The 22,068-nt window shown below is 40.1% G+C and overlaps 2 protein-coding genes across 2 annotated transcripts in view; one reads left to right on the forward strand and one right to left on the reverse strand.

Annotated features, from left to right (window-relative positions):
* ARHGAP6 (Rho GTPase activating protein 6) overlaps positions 1–22,012 on the reverse strand; it is a 165,048-nt gene extending 143,036 nt beyond the window's left edge. Inside the window, exon 1 of the mRNA XM_082609416.1 lies at positions 21,948–22,012. The gene's annotated coding sequence lies outside the window, so the exon portion shown is untranslated. The remainder of the gene's footprint in view (positions 1–21,947) is intronic.
* Positions 1–22,068, forward strand: part of AMELX (amelogenin X-linked) — a gene marked incomplete at both ends in the record, with an annotated part of 76,058 nt that overhangs the window by 3,804 nt on the left and 50,186 nt on the right. The window contains 2 exons of the mRNA XM_082610377.1: positions 142–186; positions 911–1,273. Of these exons, the coding sequence (XP_082466503.1) occupies positions 142–186; positions 911–1,273 (408 nt within the window). The remainder of the gene's footprint in view (positions 1–141; positions 187–910; positions 1,274–22,068) is intronic.

A 22,068-nucleotide genomic window follows, 5' to 3' on the forward strand; every position in this document is an offset into this window, starting at 1 on the left:
ACCTGACAAATGTTTATCTTATCCTTTCTTCGATAGAGCTCATATTTTCAGGTTGTCCGTATTGACGGGACTGCATCAGTGAGTGTATGTTTCATGTAACTAAATTAAAACAAATGTATTCTAATGTCTCTTTCTCCTAAGGTGCTTACCCCTCTGAAGTGGTACCAGAACATAATAAGACACCCGGTACGTAGATTTTTTTTTGTTCTTCATTCCCTGAAAATATCAAGCATGCATTTCAATTCCCTTTTAAGTGAGGTAACATACTATGCCACATATAGACACTAATGGGAAATCTAGTTTGTACAGGGTCATATCCGTATACACAGTTAGAAGTTCTTGCACAGGAAAAAATGAATAAGCGTTAATATTGTCACAATGACAAAGAAAACATTGCTACTTCTCCAGCTGGAAGTGTTGACTGAAAAAAAAAATGCAGAACATGAGTGTTGTGAGTTCATTTTTATTTGGAACAAGGTGAGAACTATAGCCCAGGAGACACATTTCAAATGGCTCTGAGAAACTGCTCCAAAGAGGTAGGGGGAAGGTCAGTATATATGTGATTTTGGTGAAGGAGGAGTACATGCAATCGAGCACATAGTTTTTGCAGAAGGTTGCTGCAAGTCACGACTAGATGTGAGGAGACTGAAGAACTGGGCTCATAAAATTGTCTCCTGAAAATAGCTCACCATCTGAAAACCTGTTCTGCCAGTTTTTCCCAGAGCACAGAGCGGCTCATTGCTGACCTCCGCCCTGAACTTCTTGCAGGGGGTGTTGAAGGTCAGAAGCTGCAGTGGCTCATAATTTACTCCTTGTAGAGGTAGATGGCAAGTGCCAATGGCAAGTGCCAATTTGTAGGTGACCGATGTCAGTGGAGCTGATGGTAAACCCGCCTCTCTGTTTCCACCAGTACCCGTCCTACACTTACGAGCCCATGGCTGGCTGGCCGCACCACCAAATCGTCCCCGTGGTAGCCCAGCAGGCTGCCCTGCAGCCTCATCACCACTTCCCCGTGGTGCCAGCCCAGCAGCCTGCGGTCCCCCAGCATACCATGATGCCACTTCCTGGCCAGCACTCCATGACTCCAAGCCAACCCCACCAGCCACACCTCCCTGTGCCCGCCCAGCAGCCCATCCAGCCGCAGCCTCACCCGCCCCTGCTGTCCCAGCCGCCTCTGCCTCCGATGTTCCCCATGCAGCCCCTGCCCCCCATGCTTCCTGACCTGCCTCTGGAGGCTTGGCCCGCAACAGACAAGACCAAGCGGGAGGAAGTGGTGAGTACACTGTGAAGTCGCTGCAACACCCATTAAAATGGGAAAGCGAGACTAGCCCCCAGAGTTCTCAATTCCCACACAATCCAAGGCCTAAAGTTTCAGTAGCAACAGTTCGATGATTCTATGAGTCCAAGACTGTACTGTAAGTTTCTATTATAAATGAGTTTATCTACATGGCTTAGTAATTAAGACCGTAGCTTTCACAGTGGGTTTAAATTCTATAATTACTTTGAATTCCTACCATAATATATATTATTGAAATCTGTTAATTTTAAGGACAACTCTATAAGGGAATATTAGTTCTCTTTATCTTTCAAAGGTTTGACCATCAAGAATAGGCTAGAATTGCACTGAAGATTTTTAAAAAGGGTAATTTTTGACAGTGAGGGGATGCAAATATTTGAACAGGCAGGTGGGAAATCTCTTCAAAAACCTAAAAGAAAATTACTTGTCTAAAGTGGTTTTTAAACCAACCTGGAGGAAGCTAAACTAGACACATTGCTAGATTCCTTTTTCAGTGCTGGGATTCTATAGGTTAAGCTTTTAGCAAGAAGTCTTCACAATTAAGCACAAAATATCCTTTCATTACAGAAAGCTCTTCGAAATGAGTGGGAAATAGTCAATAAAATAAGTGACCCTTATCCGTATATATAAACCCTTACTTCTGTGTATATGAGATTATAAATTCTACTGCATGTATGAATTCAAATGTAATTCCAAGTTATAAATGCTATCGATGATCTTCTACTGAGAAAGTGAGGAGTGAGGTAGAAATGACCTGGATGGGGAGCCAGGATATCTGGGCTGCTGTTCTGGCTTTGCACCCAAAGAGGAGATGGTATTGCACAAGTCACTTCAAATTTATGGGTGTTTTCCCTTCTTTAAAATGAGAGAAAGCTACTAAATCAGATAATTTTCAAGCCTCTGTCTAAGAACAAATACCATAGTTTTCCAATAAAATTATATGTTATATATGGCTTCAAAATTATGGGCATATTTGTGGAGAATACAGAGCATATTTGAAAATTGATTGTATCCCAAATAAGCTGGTGCCAATAGTTGATTATTCTACTCTAAGGTACATGTTCCCTCTTTGTCTAGAAAATGCATTTATTTATCTCTTTATTAATAGTTAAGGCCATGAACTTTATAAACCTTGCCACAGCTATTTATGGAAAGGTGACTTTGGGTAGGTAGTTTGAACTCTTTAAAACTCCCATGTGAAATTAGAGTATAACAATAAATGCTGGAGAGGGTGTGGAGAAAAGGGAACCCTCTTGCACTGTTGGTGGGAATGTAAATTGATACAGCCACTATGGAGAACAGCATGGAGGTTCCCTAAAAAGCTAAAAATAGAACTACCATACGACCCAGCAATCCCATTACTGGGCATATTCCCTGAGAAAACCATAATTCAAAAAGAGACATGTACCACAATGTTCATTGCAGCTCTATTTACAATAGCCAGGACATGGAAGCAACCTAAGTGTCCATCGACAGATGAATGGATAAAGAAGATGTGGCACATATACACAATGAAATATTACTCAGCCATAAAAAGAAACGAAACTGAGCTATTTGTAGTGAGGTGGATGGACCTAGAGTCTGTCATACAGAGTGAAGTAAGTCAGAAAGAGAAAAACAAATACCGTATGCTAACACATATATATGGAATCTAAAAAAAAAAAAAGGTTCTGAAGAACCTAGGGGTAAGATGGGAATAAAGATGCAGACATAGAGCATGGACTTGAGGATACAGGGAGGGGGAAGGGGAAGCTGTGACAAACTGAGAGAGTGGTATGCACATATATACACTACCAAATGTAAAATAGATAGCTAGTGGGAAGCAGCCACATAGCACAGGGAGATCAGCTGGGTGCTTTGTGACCACCTAGAGGGATGCAATAGGGAGGGTGGGAGGGACACGCAAGAGGGAGGAGATATGGGGATATATGTATATGTATAGCTGATTCACTTTGTTATAAAGCAGAAACTAACACACCATTGTAAAGCAATTATACGCCAATAAAGATGTTAAAAAATAATAAAATAAAATTAGAATATAAATAGTGATAGCTTCTTAGAGTTGTCTTATGGAAAATAAAATAAAGTGATGAGTTCAGCGCCAGGCATGCAGAAAGTACTCAACAAAAGGCAGCAATTGTTATTTTATTATTGAATAATAGTTTTAAGTGTTCTGAAGGCAGGGGCCTCCATCCTGGACACCTCTTATCTAAAGACAATGAGATAACAAAGAAAGTTTGAAAATTATAGAGTTCAACTTCAATGGCTGTAATATTGTTTTGGCAAAACTGAAGCCATATGTGTGACTGTACATGATACTCACTAGGAATGTTTGTAAATTGTTTTACTTGCTCTTTTTGCTTTTTTCCCCCCAGGATTAAAAGATCAGAAAATGAGAAGAGAACTGAAGTAGGTATTCCAGTTGCTTTCAGAATGACACAAGAACACAACGATTTGTTCCTACCATCACTTAGCAAATTCTGTAACTGAAAATTACCATTAGCAAACAATAAAATGTTTTAAAAACCATTCATGTCTTTGTGTTGAATTAAACTTAAAATTTCTTGATATATCTTGAAAGAAGATATAATAAATGGCTCTTCTTGAATAAGATAGGAACTGCTCATTTACACCTACAAATTAACCATTCTGCAGGCAAATGAGGACTATATTTCTTTTTGGAGAAAATTAAAATTACACCATCTCAAATCTTTTAAAAAACATAAGTTTATACTGTAGTTGTAATAGTTGATAACGTGAAAAATTATGAACACGTATAGTCACTGAACCTGAACCAAAAGAAGGGAAGTTTATCCGAAGAATTCTTTACATTAAAAAAGATAAGATTTTGGGCTTCCCTGGTGGCACAGTGGTTGAGAGTCCGCCTGCCAATGCAGGGGACGCCGGTTCGTGACCCGGTCCGGGAAGATCCCACATGCTGCGGAGCGGCTGGGCCCGTGAGCCGTGGCCACTGAGCCTGCGCGTCCGGAGCCTGTGCTCCGCAACGGGAGAGGCCACAACAGTGAGAGGTCCGCGTACCGCAAAAAAAAAAAAAAAAAAAGAAGAAGATTTTGAGAAATATTTCTATTACAAAACAAATTAAAACTTGGAACGCTGGCTTTACACTTCACACCACATTAGTAACCAAACTCTGGTCTTGTGATCTCATTCTACTGGAAGTGATTTTTTGATGAAATTATGTGGTACGAATAATAATGTACTGAATTTTAAATTATTGAGGTAGTTTTCCTAAGAAAACTTCTATGAAATGGAGCTTTAAATAGAGAATCACAGTGATTTTATATACAAGTCATTTCTTTCACTTCATAATGTTCAAGATGATAAATTCTACTGTATAGTCTTCAAAATGTTAACAGATGCATAAAATGGACTCAATACAAGTTTTCTTTCCCACTTATATTTATATTTGAATCCTTTTTTCCTCCTACACCCAAACAGAATTGTAAACAGTCTTTTTAGGGTTTATATTACACAGTACCCACAGTAACTTTATTCCAATACCTTTATGATTAAGGCCCCTTAGTCATTTTCTGGAATGAATAAACATAACTTTACTGGGAGGGTGTTGATCTTCAAACAAATAACTTGATTTTAAAGAATTTAGAGTCAATAAAAAAGTAGGAAAGCTTTTAATCAATTGGCATAGGCCAATTCTAATCAATTTAGTAAATATTTATTAATCACCTTTTAGGGCAAGGCACTATTCCATGTCCTGATAAAAATGGTAAGTCCCCATCCTTAAGGAATATAGAATCTACCAAAGAGATAAATAAGCTCACAGATAATGATAAGAGAAGGCGTAATAATATTAACACTATGACAGAAGTATCGTCAAAATGCCCTGACAAATGTGGCAGACATCGTTAGCTAGGTGTCCAACAGCTTTCCTCACCACTCCTTCCTTGTTGGCTGTGCTGGAATTAATCCGAGCATCGGGCCTTCCACAAACTCAGGAGAGAGGAGCCCCCTCCCCTGTCCCACGGAACGAATGTTCACTCCTCCAGTTACCGTAGCATATCATATCCATACCAAATGTGGCATCTATTTCCCTTGCTAGTGATTGATTTTAGGGATTGGTTGTGGTGGAAATTAAACAATGAATGAGGCCAAAAGGGAAGTCTAGTAGGAGAGGAGGAGCTTCTGGGGAAAAGAATTACCCTCTAATTTAAAATGTATACATACATGCTAGGAAAAAGTGCTATCCGTCTTTGGATCTATTTGTTTGAGGATGTGATGCCTAGAGTTGTGTCTGCCATCTTGTGACCAGGAGGGGCAAGTGGCAAGGCAGAAAGCCCCTAGGTCACTGGTGGCATCATCGTGTCCCTGAATTAACCAACCTTGGAACCATCTATCTCTAGATGAATGATACACTCTATTTCTATGCTAGTGTCTTTCAATTGTGGGTTACAATTGATTAGTGGGTCATGACATCAATATCAGGACCCCTATCATTTATGATATGCCAGCAAACTTTCTCTTCCAACAATGTAAAGATTCTATGGCCAGGACTAAGGAGAATTATTTTGTCAATGACTTTCCTGAAAAAAACAATCCGATAGGAAGATAGATAGAAACACATATCCTGGTGTATTCTCCAAAATATATGCCTCCATCATACTCTGCCTTCCACAGCTCACAAAAATGTTGCCATTATGTTTACTCCTACTGAGAAACATTTTAAGGGTGTAAGGAATGATGTTACTTGAAGACTATGTGTGATACTGGAAAGAACACAAACTTCGGAGTCAGACTGGAGTTGCTTTCAATTTTTCTGCTCTAAGAGGATTCTCTATTTAGTTAAGCCATGGACAAAATAATTCTCCTTTTATAATATTTCAAATTATATATATGCATATATATATATTCAAATCATTTTTTGAATTACAGGGAAAATGTCAGGTTTTGGACTCTGAAGACTACTCACTGTGGTAGGAGATGTACTGCATAAGTTAATTTTAAAAGAAACTGAAACTTGTGTATTAAATGCCCAAACACGTGTTTTAACATAATCATCTTCATCGTAGTCTTCTATAATGGACGGGCATATTAATCACAACATAGCATCTGTTTGATGGCCCAGAATGAGACTTATGGACACCCATCAGTGAAGTGTGTTGTCTTGGAAATTCAGAGGTAATAATGCTGTTATGCCTGTTTTAAATCGCCCTATATTGCTTTGTCTTTCTAACCATTCCTTTCTGCTCCTGGCTATCCCTTCTTCTTTTTGTTAATGTATATTTACATCTTCTAATATGTAGCTTACTATGTATATATATTCTTCCTAACAAAATAAAGTATGTTGACCTTTGGATTGTTATTCTGGAAGTTCCACAGTCACTCTGAGACTATTTTATTTCCTGATTGCCTAACTGTGGCAGATGGCTGCAACGGACAAAATACATGTAGATGTATGTGGCTATCACTACATAGTGAACAAAGCTGATAAAAATTGAATAAAAAGAGCATTTCTAATTAATTAAAACTCACGCTTAGTCAGCCACCCAATGCTGTACGTTTCTGAATCAAATATGGAAGAAAAATCACTAGATACTAAACACCAAGACTCAAAGTACTGGTTGAAATAAATAGCAATACTGATCATAAATGCACTAATAAACCCAAACTTATACATAAAGACTTCTTAAATCCGTAAAAAAGCAAAAGTATATTATTTAACAAGCTGTGCTATGACTTTGAAATGAAGCTAAAAGACACAGATGAAGTTGAGTAGAGACCACCTCAAGGAAATCCTCATCTCACCATAACCACTCCCATGTCACTAACACATTTGAAATCTGCTCTGCTTTCATTCACTGCTTGCTAGTGAGACTTCAATATGCATAATTTTTTCCAGGGTGCAAATACATGTCTAGGAACTACCCCTAGAGAGTCATCAAAATGCACGGAAAGATATGTTCAAAGATGTTGATTACAGCATTATGTATAACAGGGAGAAACTGGACCTCACATAAATTTTCCTATATGTATCTGAAGGAATTCTGTGATAAAAAGGATGCTCTAGAAGAAAACTTATTAGTGGAGAAAATGTGATAAAGTAAAATTTAAGACCAAGACTATATCATATGTGACTATTACACATCACCATAACATGTAAATAATTTAAACACACATACATAAATGTGCATAGAAAGAAACTAGGAGGAAGATACATCTGTTTGTATGAAGGTCCAATTTTTCTACAAAAAACATAAATTACTTCTGTAATCAGGAAAAATTTAATTTCTTTAAAGTTTGTTTTCCCTTTCTTCTGCTTTAATCCAGACACACCTCCTTCCTTCAGTTCCCTTTGATGTGAGTTTTGATCTTGGTGGGCCCCCTGAAGGTAAATTCCAAGCGGAAATCAGTTCATATGTACTTGATTTTTTTGGAGGAATATTTGGACCAAAGAAAGGGGAAGGGAAAGGGGCAACTGGCTTTAGCAGGAACAAAAACGAACAATACAGTCAAACAGCAAAGAAGATATGAGCCTTATAAAGTTAAGGAAAAAGAATTAGAAACAACAAAAATAAAATAAAATAGAAATGACCATCGAGTCAGCTCCTGCTGAAATTCTATCAAAGATTAACTGCATTCAAAGAGCAGGCAGGTCAAAGAGAAAACTCAATGTCTAAGCCCTAAACCCTTAAAGAGAGGGGGCTTGTGGTGACTTTCCAAATTAAATGGGTTCTCTTTTGATTCAAATAATACCTGAACTATTGTTGACTTAAAATTAGTTCATTATCTAATTTTACTTTTGGGCTTCAACTAGCTATAATGTACATTTTTCTCTCCTATGCTTAGTTACATTGGGTCTGAATCATCTGAAGAGCTCAACCTCAATCAATAACAACTCCAATTAACCAGAAAATGCACACAGTTCACTTATTAGAAAAGGCAAAGGAAAATGCAATCTAACAAGCTAATTTCCAGGCTGCATTTTCATAACCACCTATCTTTTTTTTTTAGGTGAAGTTTGGTTTTATTAAATTGAAAACAATTTGAAAGAAAACTCAAGGTTGGAATCTTACTTATTTAAATTAATGAGTAATGCTTATTACTCATTGCCAGATATATGGCTCTCGGATGATGAGCTGTTTGGAAGGCAACAGGCTTTTAACAAGGCTGTGCAGCAGTAAAATTAGAAAAAAAGTGTGAAGTGTTACTATAATATAAAAAATGTACAATTAGCATGCATTGAGGATGGGAATCAAAGGATTACCTGGAGGTAATCTTCACTTAGAGACAGTAATAGTTGTCACATTTTCCAAATCAAAATTTAGATATGTAGCGTGATAATATAATGGAATATTTAAAATCAGAGACATACACCGACTGGCAATTATGCTCTACACTTGCACCGTTCAGTATGGATCCTCACGCGGCTATTCAAATTTTTAAAAATTAAAATGAAATAAAATTTAAAATTCAGTTCCTCAGTCACACTGGACACATTTTAAGTGCTAAAAGGCCACATGGGGCTAGTGAACAGATACAGAACAGATACAGATACAGAACATTTCTGTCACCACCGAGAGTTTTACTAGACAGCGCTGCTCTATACACTGCTTCCTGAAGTAGAAAAGCAACTCTCACGAATTCCAAGACTTTAAACAAAAGATGAAACAGAACAGATTTGCTGGTTAAAACTGAACATCTCAAGCCACTTTCCAAGCATTCCAGGAATCACGATCTTGTACGGGAATTTTCGAAGAACTGTAGAAGCGCCCTTCTCTTTGCCAGGTCGAATCACACACTCCAAAATGGTTTCCCCTCTAGTTTTCTTTTAAAATAGACAAATCCTGGGCCTCCCTGGTGGCGCAGTGGTTGAGAGTCCGCCTGCCGATGCAGGGGATACGGGTTCGTGCCCCGGTCTGGGAGGATCCCATATGCCGCGGAGCGGCTGGGCCCGTGAGCCATGGCCGCTGGGCCTGCGCATCCGGAGCCTGTGCTCCGCAACGGGAGAGGCCACAACAGTGAGAGGCCCGCATACAGCAAAAAGAAAAAAAAAAATAAATAAATAAAAAAAAAAAATAGACAAATCCAGAGTTCCACTAAATTAATTTTTCTGCTTGTAAGAGACACTAATTTAGTTCCAAAGAAATGGTCATTTATTTTCAGACCGCTACCAGCCACGTCCACACTGGCGGTACGAGGCGGGGGCTGCCCTTGACCTAGGGCTTCACTGGAAACAGGCCAAAGTGTAAGCTGATGGAAAGATAAAAGAAAAAACTAACAAACTTTTGTCCATCCCTGAGGGTGGCTGACTGCCTGTAAGCGTTGGAAAATATTTACATTCTTTTCTATTTTGTGGTTCAAACCAACAGCACAACATAGGACAAATGGGTGCGTACACATACACACACACACACACATACACGCATACATGCCAAGTGAGTTTACCTGCAGTAAAAGGACATATGTGGAGACATATATCATTTGAACAACTTGAAATTTTAAATAAAACTTCTCTCCACTCTAATCATTTAGAGACTGAGAGACTGTATGGCTATTGTATTCGTTATCATCACCAAGGCACATTATACTTCTTTCAATACGAAATTCTATCAAGAGAAAAAGGTCAAGTTGCTCACTTTATTTACAAGCAATGTCAAATTGACCACTTCCTCTCCCAACTCAACACAAAATGAAAACACTGACTTTTCCCCTAAATCTGAAGTGTGCCCCTTAGTAGTAAACGCTTGCGAGAAATACTAATACCGAGTTTAAGGCCAAGACTTTAAAAAGAATACAAAATAGCAAGGAACTGTATTAATTTTTTAAAAAAGAGATCCGACTGTGAATGGCTTAACATGGAAATCACAAGAGAAAAATGATTTCAACCAATTTCCCACATTACCAGAACAGAGTGGCCTCTAGGTGGGTTCCATATTGCTTTAATAAAATAGCCATCCGTCTATGTTTGTTGTGCAATTTTTGTTAATCAGAATTTTTACTTACTGTTTTGTGATTTGGCTTCTAATTCCTTTTGCCCCCATTTGGTCTAGAGCCTTATCAGCAGGGGTCATTGGCTGAAATTTACTTATTCAAAAACACTTCCCTGCTGGGAAGAATTCATCCTGGCTTCATCTGAAACACCTGACTCTTCTGAGAAGCTAAATAATACTTGAGAAATAAGACAGGGCTGGGGGTGGTGAGGAGAGAAGGGGTTGAGGTGGGAGGAAAGAAACGGTCATTTAGGTCCCAAAATATTTGCCTCGATAAATTACACCTGAATCATCCATCAAAAAAAAATCAAGCTCAGTGAAGCCCCCTTGCAAATGACATGCCCTATGGTCAACAAAAAATAGCCCAGGGTCCAGCATTTATTTTCTTTTCATTAATCAAAAATATTCACAACAATGTTAAATATCTTCCTCAGAACAGCCAAATCTTGTTTTCCTTTCCAAAGAATTTTCCACGCTTCGAATTTGTCTGTGGAATGCGGGGACTCTGGGGTCAGTGAAGTGTCCACACAAGGGCAAGGATGGCTTCCCAGTGGGGTGGGCAGGCTCAGCAGCCAAGCTGTCTGGGTTCACAATCATGACCTTTGCCTACCTGCTGTGGAAACTTGGACAAGTCTCTTAGCCTCTCTGTGCCTCAATTTCTTCATCTGTAAGTCATACTAACATCCATCTCTGGGTCCTCCAAGTTCACTAAATGTTGGCTACCACTCTTATATTCAGAAAGGGAGCCTTCTCCTGGCTCTGTAGACCCACAAAGGGAGCACTACACAGTTGGAAGCAGGGATGATACAGGATTTGGAAATAACATGAAAGTTTTCTGCGCCAAAGGCTCCAAAGTCGAACACATCTGTCAGGTATCAATGTGCCTTCTCTGACATATAGCCACCTGAACACCTCCCTTACTGATTGCTACACTGCATGATCCCTGCATTCTCCTATCTGACATCCCCCGAGGCTGTTCTTCGCCACCCCCAAGGTCACTCTAAGGGTAGCAGGAGAGTAAATCCACCAGGAGGGTGGCATGGACTGCACAAGTCTCACTGGAGGCCAAAGCATTAGACCTCCTCTCTCTGAATGTCTTCCTTTCACCTGCTTGGTAAGGCCTGGCCCCCGTGTATACTGACTTCCAACTCTGAACCTTCCCTTGTCACTCTGGCATTGGTCACAGCTCAGCTAATTCCACTTTAGGGATTTCTCTACCAAACTGTTTTTCACTAGAGCAGTGGTTCTCAACCAGGCGGCTGTGCCTTCTAGGGGACATCTGGCGATGTCTGGAGTCATAGTGGGGTTGTGTGTGGATGGGGGTTGAAGTGGTACCATTGGTATCTAGTACGGAGAGACCAGGGATGCTTCTGATCCTCCAATGCACAAGACAGACCCCACAACAAAGAATGATCCAGGCTTGAATGTCAACACTGCTCAAGCTGAGAAACCCTACTCTGGAAACAATGCCAATGTTGAATCATACTGTGTGTTCAGAACTTAACATACAGAAAGAATGAGACTCTGAATAAATGTATGAGTCCGTGTGCATTTTTAAAACGTCATTGAGAAAGAAAAACCAAAAGCTCACATCTTAAAGTTAGTAAACTTGATATAGGATCTCATACAAAGGGCTTTTCACTTCTTGTACGCATTGCATCAGAAAAATCTAAAGAGCTTGGGGAGTGACCAGGCTATTAAAGAAGATTTGCAAGATGAAGAGATAGTCACTCCAGGGTTAAATCAGCTGATGTCTCTAAATCAAAGCCATTCTGCAGAAATTAGAATAGTTATTTGCTTCTTCTGAAGTTACATAATAGTGGTTGCATTACCTGAGTAATAAAGAGGAGAAAAATAACCAGACCGTGAGTCATTAGAGTAACTACTGAATTAGAACGCATTGAGTTTGTCTGGAAAGAGTCCTGTTTCAGGATTTACTTGACTTTGGCAGAGTAATGAGAAATAAGTAGTTGTGTCCATAGAGTGGGCAGGGATTTAAGATGCCTTGATTCTCACGATTTTCAGAACCATCACTCTCCAAATATTTGATGAATATAATAAAGTTTTTGTTACAAAATTATTACCAGAAAACCTCTGACAACCATGGAGAATATAAAGCAGTGTGCTTTAAGTAGAGGAGACCTACTTTGATTGAGGGCAGACCTCGGGCAATCTACAATATTTGATGGACCCAAGACACAGAACATCCTATCTGTTCAAATACCAAAATCGAGACACTTCCAAGTGAGATTAACCCCCTTCCCCTGCCCCTGTACGCACGAGCTTCAGCTCAATGCCTCCTCATCTAGGGACTTTTTCTTGTTGGCCCACACGGGCTGGAGCGCTCAGGCCTCGAGGCTTCCCAGAATATGTTGGGCATGCTGCTACTTCAAGCAACTACTTGTTTCTACTTTGGTCTCCCCACTAGCTGGTAAAGCCCTTGAGGAAGATTTAGAAAAATACCTGGAGACTGGTTGTTGTGGTTAATATTTGCTCAAGGAACCATCATTAGCATTAAAAAGCCACCACACTGTCATGTAAAAGTAAAGATAATATAACATTGAGCATTTACTGAGCTCTTGTTATATTCTAGGCACTGTTCTAAGCACATGACATGTATTAGCTCATTTAATTTTCACAACCTTATAGAGGAAAAGGTGTCTCTGTCCCCAGTTTACAGGATGAGGACTTGTCTAAACTTTAAACTTGAAAAAGAAATGAGGCATTTCTTAAAACACGCACATCCTGTCTCATGTTTGATGAGTGCCATTTAAAAGGTAAACTAATTTGTCATCTGCCTCTAGGATCCTAATTAAAACAACCTGTATCTATTGCTGACAGCAAATATAAATTCAACTTGATCCGAGTCATAAAGCTCGTCGCCTTTTGTCACTTAATTTTTCCTGCCCATTTGACCTCCCAAGGATGTAATAAGGAGCTAATTGTAAAGAAAGCTAAAGAACTCCTAACCCAGTAACTCCTCTGCAGTTTTGGTCAACCACCACAGATGAGGAGGAAAGCTCTGCAAATATGGACAAGTACCACCACACCAGGGCAGCACTGCCATGGCAACCAGGAGAAACCCATCCATTCCAGCTGTGGGTGTGAACCTGAGCATGACCAGCCTTCACTCCTTCCTTGGTTCCAAAAGATGGATTGAAAACAAACAAACACAAGTCCAGTCACTATAGGAACAGCAAGGTGCTGTCTTTCATTGACTCGTTCAGAGACAGCTACAGTGGGAACTAATGACATCTTAGAAAATTCAAGCCTTGACCCTACATTATCTTCCTTCCCAGGAAGAGCACTGAACTCATGTTCAACACATATGGAAAGACCATTTCAAGTGACATTGTGAAGTTCGCCGAGAATGGTCAGAATAGGAAGGCTGCTGATATACTCTTAGCATGACATTGAATCAGAACTGATTGGCTGGCATACTTTCTCTACCCGGCATCTGATGTCCAGATTAAAATATATGAAAAGGTTCAAGTATCTCAATAGCGTCCTGCACTGAAGTGTCCACAAATGCTAGCTATCGAGGTGGCAGTCCAAACTGGCTCCTTCCACCGGGTCCTGACTAGAGAAGGAAACATTTGCGAATTTGCACAGCTGCATGCAGTAAGAAACCTGGGCTTGGAAGATTTACAAAATCCAATTTTCACCCTGTGATGAGGAACTTGGGCTCAACCTGGTTTCCACAAATAATTTGTTCTTAATCTGAAAATAGGCACAAGGGAGCAACTTCAAAACCTTTTTTTAAAAAAAGACAGTGATGGATTTTTAAAAAGTATTTACTGAACGTTGTTTAAATGTGCAATTCCTATCAGCAAGATTTCTGAAGAGAGTTGGAAAATGAAAGGGGATTTACTGCCTTTGTGGCTTATTTTCCCACAGGTAGGAAACAAATGTTCCTGATGAACAGTGATAGGTATCCAGGAACCTGCAATCACTGCAGCCTGAAGCAGATTTCTCTTATAGTCGCTAATAACTATAAATAATCAGAATCGCTGTATTAAGTCTTTGCCCTCTTTCAAAATGGAATCATTCAACAGACTGTAAATGATGGGGATTTAAGAGCAATAAATTTTCTCCAAAAGTAACTTAGTTTTTAACAAATTAAATAATTAATATATATTTAAACTGCTTTATATGGATAGTGGCAATGTGCACACGAGAGAGAGAGAGAGAGAGAGAGAGAGAGAGAGAGAGAGCGAGAGAGAGGAAGAAATCTGCAAATGAACTGAAGCAGCATGGTCACATAGTTTAAGGTAAGAGATGGCCGACCTGCAGGAAAGCCTGTGATTTCACCTTCTGGGTGTTAAAAACATTCACCAAATAAGCTAATGTTTCATATGATACCCTCTGTTCCTTTAGGAAGGATTCAAAGAAACCTTTACTTGTAGCTATATAAAACCAGCAAGTATCTAAGCTCTGTGAACACTTTGGTAATATTCTAAATTAATACTAAGAAAAGATGAATTTTGAGGTCTTTCTATGAAATCATAAAAAGCTGGAATCACAAAAAATAAGGTTTGTACGAGAGGTTGCAAGCAGCAAAACCAAGGCTTTCTGATTTTCTCCATCAATCATCTGTCTTTGCTGCGTGGAAGAGTCAGACCACATTCTGTGGTTTCACACCAGTACCCATATTGCTTGTAGATGTCATAGGATCTTGATCCTCCATCATACTGAGGGGAAGGGCAAGATGTGCCCTTGTCCCAAATTTTTGTCATTACATGGTACCCAATGATCCAGACCCAAAGAGAAGCTCAAAAGCAATGATGATTAGTCTCAGTTCTCTCATGGACTAGCCAGGTGACCCTGCCACAATGGGATCCACTCCTACACTCAGTTTCTTTATCTGTCTCAGAAAAATATTGCAGTAGAAGGCCACTAAGACCCATGCGACAGCAACAATATAAGGCAATGTGCATTGCTAAAGTCAAATTGCATCAGTTTTTTAAATACTGAGAAAACAGCCAAAAGGAAAGGTGCAGAAGAAATGGCAGGTCCTTACTGAGATTCACTTTAAGCTTTCAATAAAAATATGAGTGTCTTGGCAATGATATGTAACATTCCAATCAGCCTGGCTCGAAGGCTCTGAACCTTCTCCTAAAGCAACAGGCAGAGACATCTTAAGTGTCATCTGAACCATCTGAACTTTGAAGTTGAAAGAGACTCTGGTGCTGGAACAAGCTGAGTGAACCCCTCCAAAGCAACTGCTCCCTCATTCTTTCCTGCTTGTGTCTACCTTCCCCTGATGCAGCTCCAGGATTACGACCCCATGAGTCGTCCATATCTTATTGGCTTGCGCCCTGCCTTGTTTCAAGCAAAAGGCACAAACACACAGAGACTGAAATGTACACACAGTATCTTCTTACCTCTCCAGGGTCCTTACATCTCAGCAGTAGCAGCAGCTCCAGGCAGAACTGACTTCCCATCCTCCCCACACAGAGTCCCTGGCCAGTGTGGGAACAGAGAAGGAGCCTGGAGACAGGGATACTGCTCAGAGAGCTAGAGGAGCCGGGCAGGGCAGGAAGGCTCCCTGGCTGGAATGTGCAGCTAGAGGCCCTGGGAGGGAGAAGGCCTGGGGTCACTGTGACCCTCTGAGTCAGACACCCTGGGGAACTCTCAGCTCTGAAAGGCCTCCTTTGCAACATGAGGTGGAGAGGCACCGAGAACTTACTAGGGGTAAAATTCTAAAAGTTACAAAACTGAGGTACATGGTTATATGGATGTATACCAGTTTAAAGTAAATGGTAGAGATGCAGTACGAATGCCGGAGGGAATGCATGTAAATTAAATGCTAACTCATATACCTGATAAGGGGCTTGTGCCCAGAATACATAAACAAATCTTACAACTCAATAATAAAAAACCCAAATAACCCAACTTTTAAATGGGCAAAGGCTCTGAATAGACATTTCTCTGAAGGAAATATACAAATGGCCAAGAAGCACATGAAAATATGCTCAGCATCATTAGCTCTCAGGGGAATACAAATCAAAACCACAATGAGACACTACATTACACCCACTAGGATGGATAAAAGGAAGTGCTGGCGGGGAGGTGGAGAAATTGGAACTCTCATACAATGCTGGTTAGAATGTAAATGCTTTGGAAAACAGTTCTTAGTTTCTCAAAATGTTAAACATATAGTTACCATATGACCCAAGAATTCCACTCCTAGTTATATGCCCAAGAGAACTGAAAATATTTGTCCACACAAAAACTTGTACGCAAAATTGTTCACAGCAGCATTACTCATAATAGCCCCAAAGTGGAAACAACCCAAATGTCCATCAATCAATGAATAATGAAACAAAATGTGACATATCCATACAATGGAATTATTCAGCTATAAAAAGGAAGGAAGAACTGATACATGCTACAACGTGGATGAACCTTGAAAACATTATGCTGAGTGTAAGAAGCCAGACACAAAAGACTACATACTGTATGATTCCATTTCCATGAAATGTCCAGAACAGGCAAATCCATAGAGTGGCAAAAGATTAGTGGTTGTCAGGGGCTGAGGCAGATGGGAGGACTGGGGGCAGTAATGACTAAGGGGCACAAGGTTTCTTTCGGGGGTGATGAAACTTTTAAAATTGACTGTGGTGATGGTTGCACAACTCTGACTATACCGCTAAATTACACCCCTTAAATGAGTGAATTGTATGGTATGTGAATTATACCTCAATAAAGCTGTTCCATTAAAACATGAAATGCTAACTCTTACTGCCTTGCCCCAACCCTTCCCCGATCACACTGGGCTCTTCTGAGATCACGGTCACTCCTGTAAATTCACCTATGTGGCTTGGCGTGGTGAGAGAGGGCTTCCCCAAGCACGGAACTGTGACTACTGGCCCCTGGCAAACCGGGACCCTTCTCCTCAGCTTCCTTTCCTCAGCCACTGTTGACAAGAATTCTGCTCCGGCTTCATGGTTTGGCCCCTCTCCGCCCCGACTCCTTCATTCCCGGGTGGTGACTCCATTCCCAGCACACCCATGGTTCCCATTTGTGAGAGTGCTTTTGAACCTACAGTTGCTCCTGTATCCCATGTAGCTGCCCTCTCCAAATAGATGACATGTGACTTAAGCACAGTGGCCCCTTACAGCTAAGTAACTTTCTCATAGCTGAAATTCAGTAGTACCTTGTTACCCTTCACCTTTTTTTTTTTTGAAGGGAAAGGGGCTATTTTTTTGAGCATTTAAAAAATAAGGGTATTGCCTCTAGGCGCTATTGTGCATTTTTACAATTATAAGTAAAAATGAAATTAGCAGGTGATGCCAGTGAAGGAAGCAATTCAATGACGAGACTACCACAGTGGTCACTGGGTTAAAGAAATCCAACATTCTTACATAATTTTATCATTCACGAAGAGAACTACCTTAGAGTTACTGACACATTTTAATTATTGATACTCATTAGTATTATTTCTTTCCATATCCTTTATCTTTCCAAACTCTTCTTGGGCACAATGTACCAATGCCTACGAAAATTGTTTTCTTGATGATAACTAGTTCCATCCTGTCCCATGCTCGAGATTTTGCTTGAGTCAGTGCATTCTGTTAGTAGGACTAGTCTTAAGAGAAAGGTTCACTAGTGGCCCCAATCAGTTACCATGCATAGTGTCTGGAATTTATCACATTTTGGACCAGCATGTAATTTTTGCCTATTCTGGATCTGTCTGAAAGTTTTTCAACCTTTAAAAGTCCTTAAAGTTATTCATTTTTATGCAGATGAAAACTACAATGAGGTGCCACCTCACACTGGTCAGAATGGCCATCATTAAAAAGTCCACAAATAATAAATGCTGGAAAGGATGTGGAGAAAAGGGAACCCTCCTACATTACATTGTTACTAGGAGTGTAAATTGGTGCAGCCACTATGGAGAACAGTATGGAGGTTCCTCAAAAAACTAACAATAGAACTACCATATGATCCAGCAATCCCACTCCTGGGCATATATCAGGAGAAAAAACAGAATTCAAAAAGATACATGCACCCCAATGTTCACTGCAGTGCTATTTACAATAGCCAAGACATGGAAGCAACCTAAATGCCCATTGATAGACGAATGGATAAAGAAGATGTGGTACATATATACAATGGAATATTACTCAGCCATAAAAAAGAATGAAATAATGCCATTGGCAGCAACAGGGATGGACCTAGAGATGATCATACTCAGGGAAATAAGTCAGAAAGAGAAAGACAAATATCATATGATATCACTTATATGTGGAATCTAAAATATGACACAAATGAACTTAGCTTTGAAACAGAAGCAGACTCATAGACATAGAGAACAGACTTGTGGTTACCAAGGGGGAGGGACAGATTGGGAGTTTGGGATTAGCAGATGCACACTATTATACATAGGATGGATAAACAACAAGGTCCTACTATATAGCACAGGGAACTATATTCAGTATCATGTGATAAGCCATAATGGAAAAGAATATGAAAAATAATGCATATATATGTATAACTGAATCACTTTGCTGTACAGTAGAAATTAACACACTGTAATCAACTGTACTTCAGTAAAGTTAAGTTTTTTAAAAATTATTCATTTTTACAAGTTGGTACCATTGCCCTCTGAAGGACGTCGGTGGAAGGAGGAGGCTTTCCCGTCTGAGGGATAAGCAAGGCTGCAAATGAATGCTCCCAACAGACCCTGCCTGTGTTCATTCTGTGCTGGAATGTTCATACAGGCTTTTTCTCAAACACACTTGAGTGCTGTGGGTAATAGATGTCAAATAATAAAACTCAGAGGCACATGCTATGTTACTTTTTAAGGGAAAAATGTGGGGGGAAATCAAAGGGTTTAACAATTTTATTCACTGGCTTATATTCAGCGACTCCGAAAATTTGGCCACTGCTCAGGTTTGTGAATTTCTATGGAAAATGAACTGTGCTTGGCAAGCTTGCCGAAATATGAGGCTGATAAAAAAATGTTTCATGCTTTCTCAAGACCTTATGCCACTAACTGTGTGGGATTGGAAAAACTGTTCAACTGTCAATTTAAACACTGTAAATAAATGATTTTCTATACCCATATGAATTAATATCATTCTGTTGATTTCAGAGCATAACTTGAACTAAAGTTTCCTTGAGTTTTAACTAGGAAATGTTTCACGGAGAATATGGACTTCAGATTAGACAAGTTGAGCTCAGTAGAGTTCTATTCAGAATCAGAAATGTTAATGCAACGCATTATCTTACACTGAAAATTCTGAAAATTTTCAGAAAATTGACTGAAAATTCAATTGACACAAAGGTTGTTAGGAAGCAGGTCCTGAACTCAAAAAAAGGAGTAGGCCAAAAGAAATAAAACATTACTGTAACAGCCCAAATCATTACATAAAAGAACACTGTGGTGAATTCCATTGCAAAGTTCATGGCTCGTGAACATTATCTGCAAACCAGTCATCTCTGAGTTTTATAGAGTCGACTATCCAACTGCCTTCTTGACCCTTCCATCTGGTATCTCAGGGTCATCTCAAACTTCATTTATCCAGTGCTGAACTCTTGACTTTCCTTTCTGGCAAACGTCTTTGTACCTAAGCCTCCTACATCTTAAGAGGTGTTTATAAAGCATTTATCTCAGTGCCTGGCATGCAGACCTGCTCAATAAAGGTTGATGATATTGATGATGATTGATGATGAAGAAGATGATGATTTTTATGCACCCAATTAGTTGAGCCAGAAACCAAATGGTTTTTCTTAATTCTTTTCTTCACTTCATGTCCCACATTTAATCCATTCCCAGGTTCTGTCAAGTCTGCCTCCAAAAAAAATCAGGAATCCTACCTCTCTTCTCCAACTCTGCTTTCACCATCCCACCTCCAGCCTCCATCACATTTCTCCTGAACAAATTTAACAGCCTTCTAACCAACCTAACCATGTCCACTCTTGTCCTTGCCCAACTAACTGTCCAGAGAGGAAACCAGAATGATCTCCTTAAATACACATTATCAAAACATATATGATGCTTATCATGTATTTATTAAATATGTTAAACATCTTTTTGAAGCAGGTACTATTATTACTTCCATTTTACAGGTAAGGGCTTGAGCAAAGAGAGGCTGGAATATGTCCAAGATCACTCTACCTCTACAGGGCAAAGCCAGAATTCACACTCAAGAAGCCTGAGTCCAGAGCTGAGTGGTCAACTGCTACACAAAATACCATGCCATACCCAAGCTTTAAAAATAACAAACAAGCAGGCAAAGACTGTCAATTCACTTCACTTAAAATAAAGTCCATCTGCACAGGATTTCCCTGTGCAAAAGGGTCTGGGCTGACCTCCTCGGCCTCCCCCATCATGCCTCTCTCTTTCCTCCTGCTCTCCTGACACTCATAAACAAGACAAGCTGGGTGCTGCATAGGTTTCTGCCCGTGCTGTTCCCAGTGCCTGAACTGTTCTTCCCAGGAATTTTCACAGGGCTGGCTCCTCCTTCTTTATTCTGTTTTTGTCCATGTTTTTATTTTATTTATTTTTAACATCTTTATTGGAGCATAATTGCTTGACAATGGTGTGTTAGTTTCTGCTTTATAACAAAGTGAATCAGGTATACATATACAAATATCCCCATATCTCCTCCCTCTTGCGTCTCCCTCCCACCCTCCCTATCCCACCCCTCCAGGCGGTCACAAAGCACCGAGCTGATCTCCCTGTGCTATGCGGCTGCTTCCCACTAGCTGTCTATTTTACATTTGGTAGTGTATATATGTCCATGCCACTCTCTCACTTCGTCCCAGTTTACCCCTCCCCCTCCCGGTGTAATCCCGCTCCCTCAGTAAAGCCTTCCCCGACCTTCCCAATCTGAAATCAATGTTCCCTGGCTTCTCGATCTCAACATTCCATTGGTTTTCTTCTCAGCACTTATCTCAGTTTGTAATTGCTTTCATATGCTTGTCCACTTGTCTATCGACTGTCTCTCCCATTGGTCTGGAGGCTTCACAACAATAATATTGTTTACAACTGTATTTTCACCATCTAGCATGTTGCCTTGCACTTAGTGGGTGATGAGACAACTTGATAACTGTTTGGATGAAGACAAGAATGCTTTGGCGGTATGAAACATCCACTTAGACCTTTGGTTCTCCAAATGTGATTGGAATCACCTGGGGATGCTTTTAATCAAAAGTTGAGTCCCAGGACACTGTTTTTTTAAGCGCTTACTTTTGAGGCCTATCACCTAATTTTGTAAATAATTTTTATAATTTTGATTTTGACATGATTTGGCAATGAGTAACTCACAGCATTCTTGTCTGGCAGTTACTTTTAAGGAATCATGGTGTATTTTCAGGAATACTTGCTAGGAGAGAAAAATGTACATTATAAATCACTTTCATGTGTGATAAGATTGTTAAAAACACTGTCAATGCAATTGACATCCTATGTTTTAAGATATATAGCTAAGGGCTTCCCTGGTGGCGCAGTGGTTAAGAGTCCGCCTGCCGATGCAGGGGACATGGGTTCGTGCCCCTGTCTGGGAAGATCCCACATGCCGCGGAGCGGCTGGCCCGTGAGCCATGGCCGCTGAGCCTGTGCGTCCGGAGCCTGTGCTCCGCAAGGGGAGAGGCCACAACAGTGAGAGGCCCGCGTAACGCAAAAAAAAAAAATAATAATAATAAGATATATAGCTAAGAATTTACATAATTACCTTGGGAGCCAATAATTTCCTTTTCAGCTTGTAGACACTTGTGTGGGCTCCTGGAAAGCTTGTGGTTCCCCCGCCCTGTAATCAGATAATGGTGTGTAATGAACAAAATGGACCAGCTGGA

This window comes from Mesoplodon mirus (assembly GCF_964341445.2).
Source record: "Mesoplodon mirus genome assembly, chromosome: X".
Taxonomy (NCBI): domain Eukaryota; kingdom Metazoa; phylum Chordata; class Mammalia; order Artiodactyla; family Ziphiidae; genus Mesoplodon; species Mesoplodon mirus.